At 35.4% G+C, this 22,936-nt stretch overlaps 1 protein-coding gene across 3 annotated transcripts in view; it reads right to left on the bottom strand.

Moving 5' to 3' along the window:
* The window catches only part of FNIP1 (folliculin interacting protein 1), a 153,853-nt gene that overhangs the window by 60,808 nt on the left and 70,109 nt on the right, over positions 1-22,936 (bottom strand). For 2 of the 3 annotated variants that reach the window (XM_019422097.2, XM_019422098.2), the window contains exons 3-5: positions 6,009-6,143; positions 1,439-1,539; positions 1,110-1,184 (exon numbers count right to left, since the gene is read on the bottom strand). In XM_019422097.2, coding sequence (XP_019277642.1) covers positions 1,110-1,184; positions 1,439-1,539; positions 6,009-6,143 — 311 coding nt within the window. The remainder of the gene's footprint in view (positions 1-1,109; positions 1,185-1,438; positions 1,540-6,008; positions 6,144-22,936) is intronic. The other variant, XM_019422099.2, reaches the window with a different exon arrangement.

Below are 22,936 nucleotides of genomic sequence, written 5' to 3'. Positions count from 1 at the left end.
AAGAACTGACTAGACAGTTTTCCAAAGAAGGCATCTGACAAATAGCCAAGAGGTATATGAAAAGGTGCTCAACATCACTAATCATCAAACAAAGGCAAATCAAACCACAACAAGGTATCACCTCATACATATTACAATAGCTAACATCAAAAAGACAAGAGATAATCAGGGTGGCCAGGGTATGGAGAAAAGGAAACCCTTATGCACTTTTGGTGGGAACATAAATTGATATAGCCACTTGAAAACAGTATGAAGGTTCTTCAAAAAATTAAAAATAGAACTACCGTATGATCCAGCAATCCCACTTCCTTGGTATATATCCAAAGGAACTGAAATGAAGATCTCACAGACATATCTGCACTCAGGTGTTCAATGTGGCATTAGTGACAACAGTCAATAAATGGAGACAACAGATGAATGGATGTCATACACATACACAACACACACGCATGCATGCACGCACTCACACAAAAAATGGAATATTATTCAGCCACGAGAAAGAAGAAAATCCTGCCATTTGCAACAACATAAATGAATCTTAAGGGCATTATGAGAAGTGAAATAAGTCAGACAGAGAAAGACAAACACCATATGATATCACTTCTATGTGGAATATAAAAAAATTGGACACAGAAAAACAAAGAAGAGTGGTGGTTATCAGGGGCTGAGAGTGGAGGAAATGAGGAGATAATAGTCAAAAGTTACAAACTTCAGTTATAAGATCAGTAAGTTCTGGGATCTAATGGACAGCATGCTGATTATAGCTAATAATACTGTATCTGTTATACTTGAAAATTGCTAAGAGGTTAAATCATAGCTGTTCTTACCACAAAAAAGAAATAGTAATTGTGACAGCATGGAAGTATTAGTTAGCTAATGCTTGGTGGTAATCATTTTCCAATATATGAAAGTATCAAACCAATGTGCTGTACACATTAAATTTATATAGTGTTACATGTCAATTATATCTCAATAAAGCTGGAAGAAAAAAGGCTGGCTTCTGTGAACTTTCAAACTTAAGGAGTAGAAGAACCCCGAGAATACTCTGTTAGTTTCCCTACTTTGCACATCCTAAATAATTAATTCTCCCTGCATTCATAATCACTTACGTATTGAGACTTCCACAGATACTGCTGCCAGTCCGTGCAGTAAAAACTTTGCTAAGCATAAGCTGTGGAGGGGAACTATGAAGAAAAAGAAAGAAAGAAAGAGATCAAAACTAAGACAAGGAACTCCTCAATTTATTATAAATCAAAATATGTAAGTGACAGACATTTCACTATATAGTTACAACAGTCATGAAGTAGCATGAACCCCACAAAATATCATAAACTGAGTATCTGACATGCTCAATCTGCATGAAGACTATATGAAATTCTCTCATGTTTAAAAATTACATATTCTAACATGGATAATGAAAAATCAGAAAAGCCCTCACCGGATCTGATGAATTTTTAAGGTAGATCCTTTGTAGCTCATTGCTACCGAGCCAAACATCATCTCTCCAAGCATATTGGCATCAGAAGAGCACCGGGAACCCTAAAAAAATAACCATAACATTAATCAAATTGCAGAATGTCAAACCTTATGACTATTTCCAATATTGAATTTTATTGACAATTGCTTTGCTATAGTTATTCCACATAATGGGTTTTTTTTTTTTAACGTTTATTTATTATTGAGACGCAGAGCGAGGCAGAGCATGAGCATGGGAGGGGCCGAGAGATGGGGAGACACAGAATCTGAAGCAGGCTCCAGGCTCTGAGCTGTCAGCACAGAGCCCGACGCAGGGCTCAAACTCACAAACCCAGAGATCATGACCTGAGCTGAAGCTGGATGCTTAACCGACTGAGCCATCCAGGCGCCGCTACATAATGATTTTTTTAAGTGATTCTACACTGTATACACTGTTCTATAGCTTGATTTTCTCCATTTCACAGTGTCTTACACATCTAACCATACGGTTATACAAAGATTCCTTTTGAACAGCTGCATAGTATTCTACTGTATGAAAATACCACAGTTCCCCTTACTGATGGGCTCTTTAGGTTACTTCCAGGTTTTTGCTATTACAATATTGCTTAAATGAACATTCTTTTTTTTTTTTTTTAAGTTTAGTTATTTTTGAGAAAGAGACAGAGAGAGAGAGAGAGAAAGAGAGAGAGAGAGAGAGAGAGAGACGGAGAGGGAGAGGGAGGGAGGCAGGCAGGGGGAGGGGCAGAGAGGGAGAGACAGAGAATCCCAAGCAGGCTCCACACGGTCAGCACAGAGACTGACATGGAGCTTGATCCCACAAACCATGAGATCGTGACCTGAGCTGAGATCAAGAGTCAGACACTTAGCCAACTCAAGTGAGCCACCCAGGTGCCCCTTAAATGAACATTCTTAACCACATCTTGTGCATATGCAATGTTTCTCCAGGACAGACAATAAGAAACAGAATTCACTGAACATGCAGAACAGTTTTCACCACTCCTGCTGTACAAAAGAGATATTCACAAACACGGTAATTTACCTCTACTTTGTATTTTTTTAAAAGGACTTATTTAAAACATGAGAATATCTCATTCTCAAAGAACTCCAATTAAAAGTTATTCCTTTCCTTCATTCTATCTTTAATTATCATCCATTTCATCACTAATTAGATACTGTGGTAAATATTACTAATTACCCCCTGAAATATCTTATTCCTTATTTTTTGAAGTCTAATGTGTTTCAGGGCAGCAATGTGCCCAACTGAAAAAAAAAAAGAAAAAACAACTGCATTTCACATCCTCCCTTAAAGACAAATTCAGGGGCGCCTGGGTGGCTCAGTTAGTTGGGCATCCAACTTCAGCTCAGGTTATAATCTCTCGGTTCATGGGTTCAAGCCCTACGTCAGGCTCTGTGCTGACAGCTTGGAATCTAGAGCCTGTTTCATATTCTTTGTCTCCCTCTCTCTCTCTGTTCCTTCCCCACTTACACTCACTCTCTCTTTCTCTCTCTCAAAAATAAATAAAAGATTTTTTTTAATTAAAAAAAAGACAAATTTAGAGTTGGTTTCTACATTTCGAGGGTTAAACTAATGGCTGGAGTTGCAGCTTTCACAATTTATACATTTATATGCATGAGATATAAATGAAAGTCACTGGAAATGGAGATACCATATTAGGAACACAGAGCAACAATTTAACAATTTAACACATTAACTCTGGGTAAGTAGAAAGATAAGGATACCATGATCTCTAAAGCCATCTTGAACCCTAAATATCATACCTAGATGGCCTACCTTCAGACCTGTCATCCAGTGAAGAAAATAATCCCTAGGAAAAATGTAATTCCTAACTTGTAGTTATATAATAAAACTGATAAGAAAGAGGACCTAAGTAACTATCTAAGATAATAATTATTCACAAATTTCATTAAACCATTCTATCATAAAAAATCAAGAATTAGGAGTTTTAAGAAAATACTTAAAAGACTCTTCTGATATTAACAATAAAGTAACAAGGACCCTCATTTTACACGTGGAGGATACGAAATATATCTGTACACTATTTTTATTTTTATGTGATTCTTCTACTCTTTTGCTTATTTACTGCCCATTTTGGATTAAAGAAATCTATGTATTTACATTTGTCAACCTTTCTTAAAAGAGACATCTTCAAATAGATGTCTATTTCATCATAATTCAAATAGATGCCATTTCATCATAATTATTTCATATTAGTTTTAAATATATATTCACTTACATATTTTTTCTCTTAGGTGTTAGCCTTAATTTTGTTTTAATAAAGACAAAAAGCTAATGTTTAAAGAAAAAAACACTTTTGATATACCTATTTAATAAAAGAACTCATCTAGGGATTTGGTTAAGAAAAAACTTTTATTTCAAAACACAAAGGTTTGGGTACTAAAAGTAACATTTTAGAAACAGAGACAAATAATTTTTTAATGATCAAATGGGAGGGTCTTTTTTTTTTTCTCCTAAAAAAAAAAGATCAATGCAAGAGGTGCCTGCGTGGCTCAGTCCATAGCATCTGACTCCTAATTTCTGCTCAGGTCATAATCTCACAGTTGTGAGATGGAGCCCCACGTTGGGCTCCACGCTGCTTAAGATTCTCTCTCTCCTTCCTACTTCCCCTCCCCAGCTACTGTTCCACCCGTATCTAAAAAAAAAAAAATTAATGCCAACCCTACTTGGCAAACTACACTGCTTCTGGTTAATGACAGAAGTGAGAGCCTTCTCTTACAAGCTCATTTTCACTATAACGTGGCTAACTCCATTCTTATTTTGACTAAAATTATTATGAATTTAAGTATCAAAGAAGTTATAGATTTTAATACTAAACTAGAAAAGAAACCTCAGAAACCAAAACGCAGTAAAAATAAATTGGTGTTTAAATTTTATCAGACCATATAGTTTGCTAGTAAAGGTTCTCTTTGCCTGCTCTAATACATATCGAATACTCAGCATAAATGTCACTGGCATATTTATATATGACATAATCTATAATAAAGGTTATAATTTTAAAAGTGCTATTACTTTAATACTTTTTTTATAATGCCCTTATTAAAAAGGCAATTTTTTTAACATACTCATTGTTGGAAGTTATTAATCTGTAATAATCTGTGTTAATCAAAGATAATGTTCTAGTTACCTGAAATCACATTTTATCAAGGGTAGTGAACTATATGCTACAATAATTCAATGTCTCTTACTAAAAAAACAGAGTTCCAGGACCATAGTCAGCCTACTATCAGAGTATCTGGGCACAAAGCCTAGGAATCTGTACCTTAAAAAAGAAAATCTTGGGACACCTAGGTGGCTCAGTCAGTTAAGCATCCAACTCTTGGTTTCGGCTCAGGTCATGATCTCACAGTTTCGTGAATTCAAGCCCCACATCAGGCTCTGCACTAGTAGCACAGAGCCTGCTTAGGATTCTCTCTCTCCCTCTCTCTGCCCCTCCCCCAATCACATTGTCTCTGTCCTTCTCAAAATAAATAAATAAACTTTAAAAATAAAATTTTTTAAAGAAAATCTCTAGAGATATTGATGCAATATAAGAGTCCAATCACTCAATGCTTCAGGGTTCCTATAATCTGTATCCATGTGCTAATTTTCAACTCCAAAATATTAGGAAGAAAGGCAAGCTTACACAATTCATCAAAGTAGTAAACATCCAAATTGGTATAAGTATGATGATATCACATAGCATATAGCACAATTAGGAACTTATTAATGTATCATGCTTAAGCTGGAGGAATAAAGGTGGACAGGGGAAATTATGTACTACCTCTTAATATCTGGATTTTAATAACTTCAGAGCTCTTTCATAGATACTGTCATATTGACATCATATAAGGGTCACTTTCCTTCCAAACACGACTACCTAATTACAAATAATTTAAAAGCCCAGGATTCCATTTTGGTACCGCTAAATATAAAATACTTGTGATGCATTCATGCAAGCTTGGATGACATGAATAAATTCACATAGATGACATTTACTTGGTATGAAACCAAACAGTTATCTTATGTGAAATATAACAAATTTAAAGAGAAGTTACTATTAGATACTATTTTGTTTAAGTTTGTATTTTAAAAGAAGAATCACATTACTTTTGAAAAACAAAAATGTCCATTTCTGCATGTGTATAGTTCCAATCATACTTAATTTCATTCTACAGCCAAATTGTATTATATCATATTAATCTTCATTATTTCAATAAATTAAAGATATCTAAAATAAATTATTCTCATAACCCAAAAAATCTGACTGGTAAATAAAAGGGAGAAAATACTCCTGGCTACCTATGACCATAGTTTTCTGTACTTTTCCTAAGATTTATCAAAATGCATAAACATACGTCTTTAATTATCTGTCTCCACAGCTACAATGTAAGCTCCAGGAGGGTAAGGACTAGTTCCTATTGTACGGCAATCGCTAGGATGGTGCATAACACATCACGGACACTCAAAAATATTTGTAAATTAATGAATAAATAAATGACATCAATGATCTTACTTGGTACTTAGGACATTGGTCCTTTACATCAGAAGATGAAGTCACAGAACTATCCAGTGAGGAAGAACTGTCTCCTCCAGGTTTCAACTGGCAGCATTTCCCAAAGACTTTTACTTGAGCATCACTACAGAGTTTCTGAAATAGAGATATTATTCCCATTCATGTTTTAACAAATTTTTCACCACATACAAGTTTAATTTACAGTATAAAAGCCTTTAGAAAAAACAAGTATGAAATAATTCAAAATACAGCCTTAATATATTGATTTTACTACATTTTCTCCAGTACTGTTCTCTATTCTTTGTCTCATAATTGTAATAATATTTGTGGAGTTTGTGTTGTGCTTTTCTCATAAACATTGTTAAATCAAGGGAGTTTTTCTATATTATTATGGTCTAAAACAATATTCTTTACAAGTGACTTAAGAGATAGCAGCAGTTTTCAAGGTATTTGATCTCAAACTCCCTTCAGGCCTTTTGTTTCTGTGAGTTAGATCCATCAATATTTTCCCATATAAGACATTAAAGCTGAGAAATTTTAAAATATTAATTCACTTAAATATACAATATACCCATTACAAGTTAACATAAATAACATATTTTTAAGGAAGAAAATTTCTATGCAGATATGTAGGGATAAGACGAGAAATACAAAGCTTTTATATTTTACTAAATGTATGTGTATGTGTTTACATATATTAAACATACATGTTTATTATTTTGAAATGAGAATGTATTCATGTGTTGAACAGTTAAATGTTTTGTTTTGTTTTGTTTTTTGCCTTTTAAAAAATTTAAATCCATGATAGTTTACACATAGTGTAATAATAATTTCAGGAATAGAATTTAGCAATTCATCACCTACATGTAACACCCAGTGCTCACCCCAACAAGGGCCCTCCTTAATGCCCATCACCCATTTAACCAATGCCCCCCCACCCAACTCCCCTCCAGCAACCCTCAGTTTGTTCTCTATATTTAAGTCTCTTGGTTTGCTTCCCTCTCTGAACAGTTAAACTTTTAATAACAGCTAAGTTTAGGACAAGAAGGTTGTACAGTGGCATAGTATGAAAGCATAATGTATTTCTATTCCTTTTTCTTCATTCTCTTGCTTTTCTCCCACTCCCAGATTCTAGAGCTTTCAATGCTCACAACTACCAAAGGTGCAATCTACCAAGGACTTTGATACTCCTAAAAATATTTTGGTGCTTTATCACAGTTACCAGTATGTACATTCTTCCATGTAACAGACCTCACGTAGGTTTTCAGAGGAAGTAATCTGACTGAAACCACAGTTTTTGAAGATCAACTGTTTTATAGATGCCATCACCACCAAGGGCATTGTAAAAGAGAACACCTGGTAATTCCAAAATCACCTCTAACCAAAAATGTAGAGAGACAGCATGATAAACTAAAATGAATAAGGGCTTTAAAACTAAAAAGATATGAATTTAAATCCTGGCTCAGCGAGTTACCCGACCTCGCTAAATTTATCTATTTAATGGAAAGAAAAACCCTATCTAATGGGTAGGGTATTTGTGACACTTAAGGTGTGTGTGTGTGTGTGTGTGTCTCCATATGTACTTATATATAAAATACATAAAGTGCTCTATACAGCATCTAGAACTAGCATGTGCTTACTGGTTTGTAGCTGTAAATGATATTAGAAAAAAGTTAAAGTAAGAAGCTAAAATAACTGAATACCTACTTTGGAGTCAGGAACTTCAGTAGATATTTCCATGTATATTATTTCATTTAAACACTTACTAAAATATTGATATTTTTGGTACTGATATTCTTGGCCACATCTTAACAACCTTCTATTTAATGATCACCATCGAAATGCTAGGTCTTTAAAACTATTTTCTTTAATACTCAGGGTGGTAGATATTATAGCCCAGTTTAATGCATAAGAAACATGAAGCCCAGAGAGTTTAAGTAACTTCACCAAAGTTATAAGAACTAGTAACTACATAATATGCTTAAAGGCAAAACCAGGTGGTTTTACATGAAAGATACTCAATATTACTAGTGATTAGGGAAATATAAATTAAAACCACAATAAGGTATCACCTCATGTCTATTAGAATGGTCATCATCAATTAGTCGAGAGATAACAAACACTAGCATGGATCTGGAGAAAAGGGAACCTTTGTATACTCTTGCTAAGACTACAAACTGGTGCAGCCACTTTGAAAAACAGCATGGAGGATCCTCAAAATATTAAAAATAGAACTATATTACAATCCAACAATTCCACTTCTGGGAATACATATCCAAATGAAATGAAAACTAACTCAAAAATATATCTGCACCCATGTTCATAGCAGCATTATTTACAATAGTTAAGACATGGAAAGAACCTAAGTTTCTATTGACAGATGAATGGATAAAGAAGTTGTAACACAACTTCTTTGTTGTACACAAACTATATTATTTTGTACACATGTAATGTACATGTGTAATGTACATTTGTAATGTACACATGTACACACTATATTGTGCACTATAGGTACACAAACTATATTATTCAGCCACAAAAAATTAGGAAATCCTACGATTTGTGACAACATAGATGGACCCTGAAAGCATTAGGCTAAGTGAAATGTCAGACAAAGAAAAGCAAATACTGTTCAGACTTGTAGTCACCAGAAGTAGAGGGTATGGGGAGGCAGATTTAGAGGAAGGTGGTCAAAAGGTACCAATTTCCAGTAATAAGATAATAAGTACTAGGGATGTAATAATGCACAACACAATAATAGATAACACTGCTTCGTAATATTATAGGAAAGTTGTTAACAGTAAATTCTAGGGGCACCTGGTTGGCTCAGTTGGTTGAGTGTCCAACTTCGACTCAGGTCATGATCTCACTAGTTGTGAGTTCGAGCCCCGCATCAGGCTCTGTGCTGATCGCTCAGAGTCTGGAGCCTGCTTCAGATTCTGTGTCTCCCTCTCTCTGTCTGCCCCTTCCCCACTAGCTCGCTCTCTCTCTCTCTCTCTCTCTCTCTCTCTTTCTCCCCCTCTCTTTCCTCTCTCCCTCTCTCTCTCTCAAAAAAAAATATTAAAAACAATTTTTTAAAGAGTAAATTCTAATAGTTCTCAGCATAAATAGAATTTTTTCTTCCTTTTTTTTCTTTCTTTTCTTTTTATTCTGTCTATATGAGAAGATAAATGTTAGCTGAATGTATGCCGGTAACCATTTCATGGTATATGTAAAGCAAACCATCAGGCTGTATATCTTAAACTTATGGAATGATATATGTCAATTATTTGTCAATAAAACTCAATTTGAATACACTGTATACCAAAAACTAAGAAACAGTTGAGTGAAACAGTCCTTTTCCTCATGGAACTAACAATCTAATGAGAGAAAGAGGCATTTAACAAATAATTAGACAACTATGTATAATGAAATATAATATTTCAAATATGTTCTTTTATGTTAGCAATAGCTAACTCATTGTACTTACTATGTGCCTAGGCACTATTCCATGTTACATACAGTTATTCTTTGATTCCTCACAACAACTCTAGGAATTATTATAATTATCCCCACACTAAAATACAGGTTAAGGATCAATGATACTTAAGTGAACTGTCCAAGAGAGGACTTAACCTAGTCTAGGGAAACCAAAAAATGACATTTAACCCAGGACTACAAAAAAGCACAGGAGTTAAGGTGAAAGAGGAAGAGTGGGAGGGCTAGAAAGATATTCCAGGCTGAGGGACCTTAGTATATCCAATCTCTGAATCATGAAGCAATCTGCTATAGGGAGGAAAGGGACAAACATCCATCAGTTTCAGGACTGAAGCATAAAAGTATACATAAAATTTCTTACTACACGCACACGCACACCCACCCACACACCCACCCCCCCCCCACACACACACACCCCTCTCTCCTACCAACTCCTCAGCTGTCCAGAGTCTTTTCTCCCTCCCATTCTGAAGTCATGGCTTTTCTGAATCCACATAGCAACAACTTCACGGGAAGATGGTCTAATGAGGGGAGAGGGCACAGTCTGCAACCCTCAGGTAGACAGACATAGGCCTTCTATGAGCACAACCACAGAGCAAAAGGATTCAGTTTTCTTATCTCACTTTCATTCCAAAAAGAATGATGCCATACTTTATTTTTAACCCATAAAAAAATCATGCTCTACTTATGCATAAAAAATAAGTTATAAACACCACTGAAAAAAAACCTGGCTTCTTATAAATGGATTATAATTTTTATTAACTTTTTTTTTTAACATTTTCACATAATCACAAACAAGTTGCAAACTTAGTTCAAAGAATTATTTTTCCTGAACCAAATGGGAGTAAGCTACCTGAGATGCTATGAACTAAAGCATCAATACTTCAATGTGTATTTTCTACAAACAAGGACATTCCCTTACATAATCATAATACAGCCACTTTTCATGTAGCATATGATTTCAGTGCCCATTAATAATATTCTTAATACTGATGATCACTTGATTAAGGCGGCACCTACCAAGCAACCTCACTGTAAACAAACTTTTTTCTCCTTTGTAATTAATAATATTTTGATAAGGGGTGGGGGGGGGATGAAATTCGTATGCTATTTTATTTTTATGCCATAAAAATGCTGTTTCTCATCAAACTTTCAACTTATTTATATCAGTATAAACTCATGGTTTTCTATTTTATCCAATGGGTTGTAATCTGCTACTATCATTATTTGTTTTTATGCTAGAGTTTTCCCTATTTAGCCAGTGACAGGCCCTTCATGCTGGTTTCTATGTCCCTTTGACATGTTCCCATCATTGTTTAAGCTTTTGGCACAAGTTCCAGGCTTTTCTTTTTCTTTCCCTGCTCCAGTCTAAGGACCAGTCATTTCCCTAAAGAGCCCTGGTTCATTCTAATGGAGAAGGGAATTAAGACATTAAGGTCTAGATACTAGGTATGAGCCCACATGTTGGGGTCTCATTGTGCTTCTGCTCTCACTGCTCTGACAGGGCTGAGGAGTACACATATGTATCTAACATATCCATAAACAAGTTTACATTTACATTTATTGCATTTGAATATATACATGCGTGTACATATATATTAAAACATAAATTTGCACCAATAAATCCAATTCCACTCCAAGACTACAAGGTTCTTCTAGTTTTCTCATTTATAACTCCCTTTTCTAACAATCAGAACAACATGCCTTTCATTAGCCTTCAAATGTGTTTATTTTATCAACTCCCTTATATGAAAACAGTCTTTCATTTCTCACTCCCTCACCTGCATGGACATTTTCTTTTCCTCAGGCTCAGCCAGCCAAGATGGATGCCCTCAACATCCCACTTGGGCACTGACACTCTGTATTAGGCAGCAGCTATGGAGATGTCCTCCTTAACTTACTTGGGTTCTAATACTCTACTCTGGACCACCATGTCTCGACCAACTGACATCAGTGTTCAGCCCTACCTAATAGCTTTAGGACTAAATTGTTCAGAAAAGGTAAATGGATGGAAGGTAGAAAGACATGGGGGATTAAAAATTTTAACCTTGACACATAACCATATTTTATGTTCCAGATTCTATATCACAACTGAAATTCAAATAAGTAACCAACACTTACATGGTATTTTTAGTTTACAAGTCTTTCACATAAATTTTCAATTTTTTTCTTGTTCAGTCGACTTTTAATAACTTTAAGTTGTACATAAGTAATCCATTCATATGACTCAAAAGCAAAAACAAAATAAGTAAGTATACACACGGAAATCTAGAAACCCTTCTTGTAGTACCCTATTTCCCACTCCACATATTCCCAATAAGTCACTTTAACTGGTTTATTATTATCCTTCTAAAATTTCTTTTTGCAAATAAAAACACAGTATTACTTTTCTTTCTCTATTTCAGAAAAGGTAAGTAATTCAGTTCTGTCCTTGCTTTATTTTCCTCTAAAAGCCTAGAGAATCTTTCCATTTATTGTTAGAAATCCTCCTCCTTCTTTTTTTCATACAGCTGAATAGTATTCCAGTGTGTAAATATATTATAGCTTATTTAACCATTCATCTGTTAAGGAAGGATATTGCTGGTGGAACTGCTGGATTAAAACAAGAATAGATAAGACTTCCAGGGAAGATGGTGGAGTTGGAAGATCCTAACCACATGTCACCCCATGAACACAACTAACTAACACCCATATCAGTGTAAATAACCAAGAAAATGACCCAAGACTGGCAGAACAGACTCTCCACAGCTAAATGTAGAGATAAGGCCACACGGAAGGAAGGAAGGAAGGAAGGAAGGAAGGAAGGAAGGAAGGAAGGAAGGAAGGGAGGGAAGTGATCAGGAGTTAAATGGACCATGGGACTGTCTGCATAAGGGAAGGACACCAACATCACAGGCTCAGAGAGGGATAAGAAACAGACCTTCAGGCCAAGCACCCTAAGCATAGGGATCCCATATAGGGAAGACCAGTCTCCATAACATTTGGCTTTTGAAAACCAGTGGGGCTTAATCTCACAAGTTCTTACCATCAGTGGGGCTTAACACCTGGAGCTTTAAAATCAGCAGGCTCAGCTCTAGGAGAGCAGAGAGGGCAGAGGAAACTGAGTCCCCATGCATAAAGAGCACCAACAACAGCCCTGTGGAGATACGGCATAGAAGCAGCAGTCTGAAAAATGCCTCAAGTATATGGGACAGAGAGGTGTTTACTAATCTCAGAGCGTGTGTTGGAGGGACAGGGATCCTTGGAAGACTTTTCCAGGAAGAAAGGAGTTGGAAGGCACCATTTCCCTCCCCCACCCCTCCCACCCCCAGACTAGACACATGGACACTTGGGGGGAGAAACCTCAGCCCCAACAAGCTCCAACTAACTTGTTAACAGAGTACCATACTCCTGTGTTCTCTTCCATACAAGCCCCCTCCAACTATGCCTCATTCCAGGTCCCATCCCACAACAGACCTGTCCAGACCTGGCTAATACTAAGAAGCCTGCCCCTGTTTTCTCCTGCAGACTTGCCTCCTCCAACAGACCTTTGGACAGAGCCAGCCAAGGCAGTGCACAAACCTGAGAGTATGCAAGCAGCTTGGTAAGGGGCCAGGACCACGTCAAAGTGACTCCTGCACAAGGAGAGGGGAAGACAACCACACACACCAGTTCAAACTAGACTCTAGCAGTGGGCCTGGTCTGACTACAGGCTCCACTCACCAATGAAAGCTTCAGAGGATAACACAGGCAAAGGTCCCTGCAGCACAATACACATTCAAGTGCACACAGAACATTCTCCAGAATAGATCGTATGTGAGGGTACAGAGTAAGTCTCAACAAATTCAAAAAGATCAAAGTCATTCCATGTATCTTTTCTGACCACAACACTATGAAACTAAAAAATCAACCACAAGAAAAAGTCTGGAAAAAACACAATACATGGAGGTTAAATAACATGCTACTAAACAATTCATGGGTCAACTGAGAAATCAAAAAGGAAATGAAAGGACGCCTGGGTGGCTTAGTCAGTTAAGTATCTGACTCTTGGTTTCAGCTTAGGTAATGATCTCATGGTCATGAGATCGAACCCTGCATTGGGCTCCACGCTGGGAGTGGAGCCTGCTTAGGATTCTCTCTCTCTTGCTCTGCCCCTCCCTCTCATGTGTGTATGTGCCTTCTCACTCTCTCTAGGAAAAAAAAAAAAATCAGAGGAAATGTAAAAAATACATGGAGACAAATGAAAATGAAAGCACAATGGTAAACAATAAAAGAGGTTCAGCAATACAGGCCTACCTCAAGAAGCAAGAAGAATCTAAAATAAACAATCTAACCTTACACCTAATGAAGCTACAAAAAGAGGAACAAATAAAGCCCAAAACCAGTAGAAGAAAGGATATAGTAAAGGAAGAAAGAATATAATAGGATATAAAAGGATATAATAAAAAAATATAGTATTAGAGAAGAAATAAACAAAATAGAAACTAAAAAAACAATAGAACACATCAATGAAACCAGGAGCTGCTTCTTTGAAAAGATCAACAATACCTGGCCAGACTAATCAAAAATGGAAAATTCCTAGATACACATAACATCCCAAAACTGAATCAGGAAGAAATAGAAAATGTGCACAGACCAATACCAGCAATGAAGTTTTATTGGTAATCAGAAAACTCCTCACAAACAAAAGTTCAGGACCACATGACTTCACAGGTGAATTTTAATAAACATTTAAAAAAGAGTTAATACCTATTCTTCTCAAACTATTACAAAACATAGAAGAGGAAGAAAAGTTTCCAAATTCATCCTATGAGGCCAGCATTGCCTTGATACCCAAACCAGATAAAGACACCACTAAAAAAGAGAACTACAGGCCAATATCCCTGATGAACACAGATGCAAAATTTCTCAACAAAACACCAGTAAACCAAATTCAACAATACATTAAAAAAATCATCCACCAGAATCAAGGGGGATTTATTTCTGGGTTGCAAAGGTGGTTCAATATTCACAAATCAATCAATCAATGTGATACTTCACATTAGCAAAAGAAAGCATAAAAACCATATGATCATTTCAATAGATACAAAAAAAAAAGTGACAAAGCACACCATTCATTCATGATAAAAACTCTCAACAAAGGACGTTTAAAGGAAACATAGTAAAAGCCATATATGAAAAATCCACAACTAATGTCATACTCAATCGTGAAAAACTGAGAGCCCTTTCCCTAAGATCAAGAACAAGACAAGGATGTCTACTCTCAACACTTTTATTCAACATAGTATTGGAAGTCCCACTCACAGCAATGAGACAACAACAACAACAAAAAAGGCATCCAAATTGGTAAGAAAGAAGTAAAACTTTCAATAATTGCAGGTAAAACTTTTCACTAATTATACTATATATATATATATATAGAAAACTCTGAAGACTTCACCAAAAGACTACCAGAACTGATTAATGAATTCAGTAAAGTTGCAGGATACAAAATCAATACACAGAAATCCATTGCATTTGTATACACTAATAATGAAGCAGCCAAAAGGGAAAGTAAATAAACAATCCCATTTACAACTGCACCAAAAATAATAAAATACCAAGTAATAAATTTCACCAAGGAGATGAAAGACCTGTTCTCTGAAAACTGTAACACGAGGGGCACCTGGGTGGCTCAGTCGATTAAATGTCCAACTTCAGCTCAGGTCATGATCTCACCGTTCATGAGTTCAAGCCCCACATCAGGCTCTGTGCTGGTGGTTCAGAGCCTGGAGCCTGCTTTGGATTCTGTGTCTCCCTCTCTCTCTGCCCCTCCTCTGCTCCCTCCCCTGCTCATGCTGTCTCTCTCTCTCTCTCTCTCTCCTTCTCAAAAATAAATGAACATTGAAAACTGTAACACAATGATTAGAGAAATTGAAGACGACACAAACAAATGGAAAGGTATTCCACGGTTATGGATTGGAAGAACAAATACTGTTAAAACAGCCACACTACCCAAAGCAATCTACAGTTTTAATGTACTTTCTACCAAAATAGCAACAGCATTTTTCACAGAATTACAACACACAATCCTACAATTTGTATGGAACCACAGAAGACCCTGAATACCCAAAGCAGTCTTGAAAAAGAAAAATAAAACTGGAGGTGTCACAATCCTAGATTTTTAACATATATTACAAAGCTGTAGTAATCAAAACAGTATGGTATTGTCATAAAAATAGACACAAAGATGAACGGAACAGAACAGAGAGCCCAGAAATAACCCCAAAATGATACAGTAATTTCATCATCAACAAAGGAGAAAGAATATGCAGTGGGAACAAGACTCTCTTTCCAACAAACTGTGTTGGGAAAAATGGACAGCTACAAGCAAAAAGAATGAAACTGGACCACTTTCTTACATAATACACAAAAATAAACTGAAAATGGATTAAAGACCTAAACGTGACACAAGAAACCATAAAAATCCTAGAAGAGTGCACAGGCAGTAATCTGACATCAGCCATAGCAACATTTTTCTATTTCAAGGGAAAGAAAAGCAAAAATAAATTATTGGGACTACATCAAAATAAAAATATTTTGCACAGCAAAGGAAACAACAAAATTTTTAAAAAGCCTATGGAATGGGAGAAGATATTTGCAAATGACTTCTATGATAAAGGGTTAGTATCCAAAATATAAAAAGAACTTATACAACTCAACACCAAAAAACACACAATCCAATTAAAAATGAGCATAAGACGTGAACAAACATTTCTGCAAAGAAGACCTACAGATGGCCAAAAGACACATGAAAAGGTGTTCCACATCACTAATCATCAGGGAAATGCAAATCAAAAGCATAATGAAATATCTCTTACACCTGTAAGAATGGCTAAAATTAAAAAAACAAAAAACAAGAAAGGTTGACAAAGATGCAGAGAATGGAACCCCTTGTGCACTGTTTGTGGGAATGCCAACTGGTGAAACCACTGTGGAAAAACCAGTATGGATGTTCCTCAAAAAATTAAAAATAGAAATGCCATATGATCCAGTAACTCCACTACTGGGTATTTACCCAAAAAATACAAAAACACGAATTCAAAAAGATAAATGCACCCCTGTGTTTATTGCACCATTATTTATAATAGCCAAATTATGGAAGCAGCTCAAGTGTCCATCAATAGATGAATGGCTAGAGACGATGTGAGGGAGATATACACATTAGGAAATATTCAGTCATAAAAAAGAATGAAATCTTGCCATTTGCAATAACATTTGCAATAACATAATAAATGGGATTATTATACTCTAGGGAGTATAATGCTAAATGAAATAAGTCAGAGAAAGACAAATACCATATGATTTCACTCAAACGTGGAATTTAAGAAACAAATGAACAAAGAAAAAAAAGACAAAAAAAATTCTAAACTATAGAAAATTGATGGTTACCAGATATGAGGTCAGGAATGAGTGAAATAAATGAAGGGGATTAAAAGTACATTTATAATGATGGGCATTAAGTAGTGTATAGAACTACTGAAGAACCATTTTATACACTTGAAACTAATACAACACTATATGTTAACTATACTGGAATTAAAATTTAAAAAAGAAAAAAAGAATCTCTGGGGATACAGACTCAGAATCTGTATTTTTAACAAGTGCCCCAGGACCTTGTCACGCACAATCACTGGATAGGACCATCAATAGAATTTCTTCCTACTCTAAAAATCTGTTCATTCCCATGACCTAAATTTTAGTTAGCTCTATTTTTCTGTGAACAGAATTGAATTTAAAAAAGAAAGGTACAATTTGCCTGGTGCCTATGTTTGGGGCCTTACATACATTGTCTAATTTTTCTGTACAATAATCCTTTGAGGTAGGTATTATCATCACCACAGTATGCATAGATTCCAAGCTGGAACTCTGTACAAACTTCCAGATAAAGAATGAGTTAAGTTCTGAGGATGTAATGTACAGCATGGTGACTATAGTTAACAGTACAAAAGTTACCAAGAGAGTAAATCTGAAAAGTTCTCATCACAAACACACATAAAAATTCTGTGTGACATGATAGATGTGATAACTTACTTTACTGTGACAATCTCTTTTCCATATACATATACATAAAATAACTACATTGTATACCTTACACTTAAACAATGCTGTATGTCTACTATATTGCAAAAAAGCTGGGCGGGGGGGGGGGGGTTGGGAGGGGGGGGGAGTTGGGACTATGATTTCAAAGTCAATGTTTTTTCCCCACAATATCGTGCTATGGTAAGAAATTATGAAAGAGCTTATTATAACTGATAAACTCTTGTGCAGTACCTTACCTTCATATAATAGATTACTATTTTAGGAACTGTTTCTTCATCCTCTTTGGATCACTGAGTTTCTCCTACTCTGAACCATTAATTACTTGATGTCATGATGATAATATAAAAATAATAGGCTTCACCTTAATTACTCCTTTTCTTATTTTTCTTACCTATTTACAATGTACTCTTCTTCAGGCGCCTAGGAGGCTCAGATGGTTAAGCATCCCACTCTTGATTTCAGCTCAGGTCATAATCTCACAGTTGGTGAGATTGAGCCCTGCATCAGGTTCTGTGCTAGCAATGCAGAGCTTGTTTGGGATTCTCTCTGTCCCTTCTTTCTGCCCCTCCCTCTCTCTTTCTCAATAAATAAAATGCACTCTTCTTACATTTTATACATTTTGGAAGGCAATTTACATCCTTTGTGTGTGGCAGGGAATAAATCAAATGTAAATAAAACAACAAAAGAAAGCAAAAATAGATATTATATTAGTAGACACTGCAAGATTAACTCCATGGAGATTGTATCACTTTACTCATTCACTTTTACAGCAAAGTATCATGATTAAACATCTGAGTTTTTGCCAATCTAAAAGGAAAGAACGAAAATCACAGTATACTTTTCATTTTTGTTTCCTTTATTAGGAATGAAAATATAAATCCTATTACATGTGTAATGGTTGTCAAAGTTATAAGTCTTTTACTTTATGGCCCCTGTATTTTAAGTCATAGTTAGAAAGGTCTCCTTCATTCCACAAAAAAATAGGAACTCACATTTTCCTGTGTAATATTGTAGTTTTACTTTTTTTTACATTATTATGTCTAATATACTTGAAGTACAAATCCAAATTTATCTTTACTCTAGTTATGTGACTCAATACCATTTACTGATCTTTATTGATTTAAGATGATGTCTTTATCATATACTAAATACCTGTGTGTATGTGGATCTATTTGTGTTTCTTTATCTTACTCTGTTAATCTCTTTGCCTATTAGTGTGCCAATTACACACTGTTTTAATTACTGAAACTTAAAGTATTTTTGCAAATCTGGTACAGCTAGCTCATCCTTACTGTCCTTTTTTCAGTTTTCCAACCAGTTACTGCTTATTTTTTTTCCATTTGAACTTCAGATTCCTCTGCCTAGTTCCACACAATGCCCTCCACCAAAAACAAACAAACCAAAAAAGGATGGTCTTTTTTTATTGGGATTGCATTATTTTACAAAGCAACTTAGAGAGAATGGACAACTTTAGGACAGTGAGTATTACCCAAAAATATATTTTGCCTTTCCATTTGCTCCAGTAAGATTCTATATACTTTTGGAGACTTTTAAAGTTCTGAAAGCATAATTGTTTTTTGTTTGTTTTTTTTTTAATTTATGCAAGGCACTTTTTTAAGTTGCTATTTTAAATGTTGTCTTAGCTACCTTCATATCATCTAGCTGAAACCTGTAAGTATATATGGAGCTTACTGATTCCTGTATATTACCTTTTTTACAGCTCCAACGACCTAAAATCCAATGTTCCAAATTTGGTCTCATAATTAAGACTCAACTATTAGTACTTATACAATGCTTCAATGTGTACAAAACTCATACACTGTAATTTGTGTTCACCTTTCCAAACTTACGTGCATTTGCTATACAATTTTATACTTGAATATAATGATTAAAAGCTAAAGCATGTAAATGATCATATAATTTCACTGAGAACTCAAGAAATAGCATTACATTATCATTAAAACAAAAACAATGTCCAGGATAAGGAGAGTATCACAGGATGAAATCACACAGGACACATTTGGCTACATCAGTGTTCAAAGAAACGACATCACAGTGATTTTTATATTTCAGCTATAAAATGAATAAGGTCTGAGGACTGAATGTAAAAAACAAAAAATAAAAATAATTCTTTTACAAAGTGAGTTACTTTATTAAAATCATTGAATGTATTCATTTTAATCTTTACAGTTCAATAGTCATTTTCAAAAAATATAATAAAGCTGAAATACACATGTTCTGAAAAGCTATACACTGATCAATATAATTTTAACATTATAAGACATTTTAGCATGCAAAGTACTTTAATTTCTAACACAAAATCAAAGCATTCATGTAATTTATAAGTCACAAAATTAAAAAGACAAAATACACAGTTCACTCATTTTCCCATTAAACCCATTAAATATATTCTAAAGAGACAGTATTTTCTTTGCATGGAAATATAGAAAAAATCTGTTTATCCATCTAAGGTGCTGCCATGCTCTTCATAGAGAATTCCTTGGTTCAACCAAATCCAGATATGAATCAGTATGCCATTGTGAAAATATTACCTGCCTTTCCCCCTCCCATCCTAAATAAAAAATACTCAATAAAGTGAATAAAGTGAATCACCTTTACAAAGAAAACTATCTGTCATGTGTTTTATTTAAAGGGACCTCATTAAGTATTTTTACAGTGCTCATTTTTTTTTTTTTTTTTTTTGAGAGATTGAGTGTATTTAGGCATGCATGCAAGTGTGAGAGGGAAAAGGAGAGAGCAAATCCCAAGCAGGCTCCACTCCCAGTGTGAAACCCAATGCAGGGCTTGATCTCACAACCGTGAGATCATGTCCTAACCCAAAACCAAATTGGAAAATGCTGTCTCCCAAAGCTGCTTCCAAATTGGAAAATGTTAATTTCTTTTTGGTAAAGGGAACAGAGTAAAGCAATTTCGTATGACTCACACTATAAAATTTAATTCTCCATTTATAAATTATGGTATTATTTTCTCAATTTTAAGAGAGAACTTTCGCAATAAAATTTCTGGTAAAAACACATGTCCAAATTAATATTTGTAATCCTTATCTTTGGTAGACTGTTTTAAACTAAGAAAGAGGAAGGATAGGAGAAGTGACTTCAGTATTTATCATATGAAAATAGAATGTTGCTCTGCAAAGACAAGGTTGAATGATTTACCTTTATTCAGCAAACTGCTAATGTCTAAACTATCTCATTATGTATGGACTCAAATATTCTGTAAGAAGTAAAAAAATATATATCATTTACTCACACAGTCCTTCTTTGCCTATGTAGAGCCCACATGATTTGAAGTTCCAAAGGTACAGTAATTGTAGATTTTTAAAAATCACTTAAAGATTCAAACAGCTTGCAATTTGGAGGAAACAATGAGTATTTTGATGTGATTCACAGTATTCAAAAGGAACATATAAAATCTTCATGAAAGTATTTACAGGATTTTGATAATAAACTTCCTAACTATAACTAAAATTGATCAAATCACATCCTGAGTACTTCTTACCACATGTGAGGCAGTGGGCAGTTTAGGAAACTAAGGTAAATAACAGATGAATTTTTTACTTTCTTTCTTTCCCAACTAATAATGAATGTGCATAAAGATATAGCTATAATATAGAAGTCTATGAACAAACTATGACTAAAGGATTATGAGAATTTTGATAGAAGAGAAAAGGAATATACCTAGAAGAATCAGAAAGGAGTCACAGGGGCGCCTGGGTGGCGCAGTCGGTTAAGCGTCCGACTTCAGCCAGGTCACGATCTCGCAGTCCGTGAGTTTGAGCCCCGTGTCAGGCTCTGGGCTGATGGCTCGGAGCCTGTTTCCGATTCTGTGTCTCCCTCTCTCTCTGCCCCTCCCCCATTCATGCTCTGTCTCTCTCTGTCTCAAAAAATAAATAAAAAACGTTGAAAAAAAAATTAAAAAAAAAAAAAAAAAAGAAAGGAGTCATAAAGTTCTGATAAAATGAACCCTGAAAGTGGATAAATCTTCATCTAGGAAAATGGCACGTAGGATGAGGACATATGAAGCCAAGAGAGACTGGAGATATTCAAGGCTGTTTGATTTCTAGTCACCAGTGAGTCTAGAGAAGTTTGAGTTTTAGTTTTTCAAGGTTTATTGGTTTTTTTGGGTTTTTGTTGGGGTCTTTTTGAGAGAGAGAAAGAAAGAGAGTGCAATGTAAGCGTGCATGAAAGAGTGTGGAGAGAATCTTAAGAAGGCTCTATGCTCAGTACAGAGCCCAACTCAGGGTTCAGTCTTAGGACCGTGAGATCATGACCTGAGCTCAACAGTTGGATGCTTAAGTGACTGAGCCACCCATGCACCCAGAGAACAGGTTTTTTAACTTTTTTTTAATGTTTATTTATTTTGAGAGAGAAAGTGTGTACATACATGAGCAGGGGAGGCACAAAGAGAGAGGGAGAGAGAGAATCCCAAGCAGGTTCCGCACTGTCAGCACAGAGCCCAAGGTGGGGCTCAGTCTCATGAACTGTGAGATGATGACCTAAGCTGAAATGAAGAGTTGAATGCTTAAATGACTGTTTCACACACAGGCACACCAAGAACAGTTTTGTGTTTTTTGTTTGTTTTTTAAGTAGTAGGCTTACAGGAAAATTTCAGAAAAATGAGGAATGAGTGGGTGGTATGAGATTAGAGACAGCAGACAGATTAATACCGAGACATAGAGAGAGAGAAAAGACCAAGAGGCATGAAGCAAACCAAGAAGAGACATTAAGGAGACCAGGGGACAGAAAGGACAGACAGCCTGACGGTGAGGCAGAGAGACTGAGACAGCAACAGATGCTAAGAATGAAGAGTCAGAAAAAGAAAAAGACACAGACATGAAGGAGAAAGTAAAAGGATAATCATTTTGTTGGTGTTGTATAAAGGGGCTTTGTGAATGTCTGCAGACAAAGAAAAAAGTTAACCGTGAAAGACATCAGCAAGAGAGAAGACTAACAAGAACCAATAAAGCATCATTCCAGAAAAAGTGGGAGGGAGGGTTCAAGTAACAGCAGGAGTCAAGACTCACAAGGCTGCATAAGAAAAAAAGTAATAATGCTGAAAAAACACACAATGAATAAGCATTAATCAAGATAAATAATAAATGAGAGGTCCTATGCTACAATGCAGTGGAACACTATCAAGCAAAGAAAACTCTCAATAAATACTTCCTTAAAAAATCAAAGTAATATATATCAATCAATTATCAATCTGTCAGCCTCAGTCTAGTTCTGCTGAGCTATCAGCAGTCTAAATACAAAGAAGACATGCTTATCACATATGCAACCTTAGATTTCAACTGTCTAACCATCCACAATTCTGTCACTATAAGGCTATATCTCATTATTCAACTATTCAAACCAAACTGTTGGATT

This window comes from Panthera pardus, unplaced genomic scaffold (genome assembly GCF_024362965.1).
Source record: "Panthera pardus isolate Hobbes unplaced genomic scaffold, ASM2436296v1 HiC_scaffold_2, whole genome shotgun sequence".
Taxonomy (NCBI): Eukaryota; Metazoa; Chordata; class Mammalia; order Carnivora; family Felidae; genus Panthera; species Panthera pardus.
This window is presented reverse-complemented; position numbering and strand designations above follow the sequence as displayed.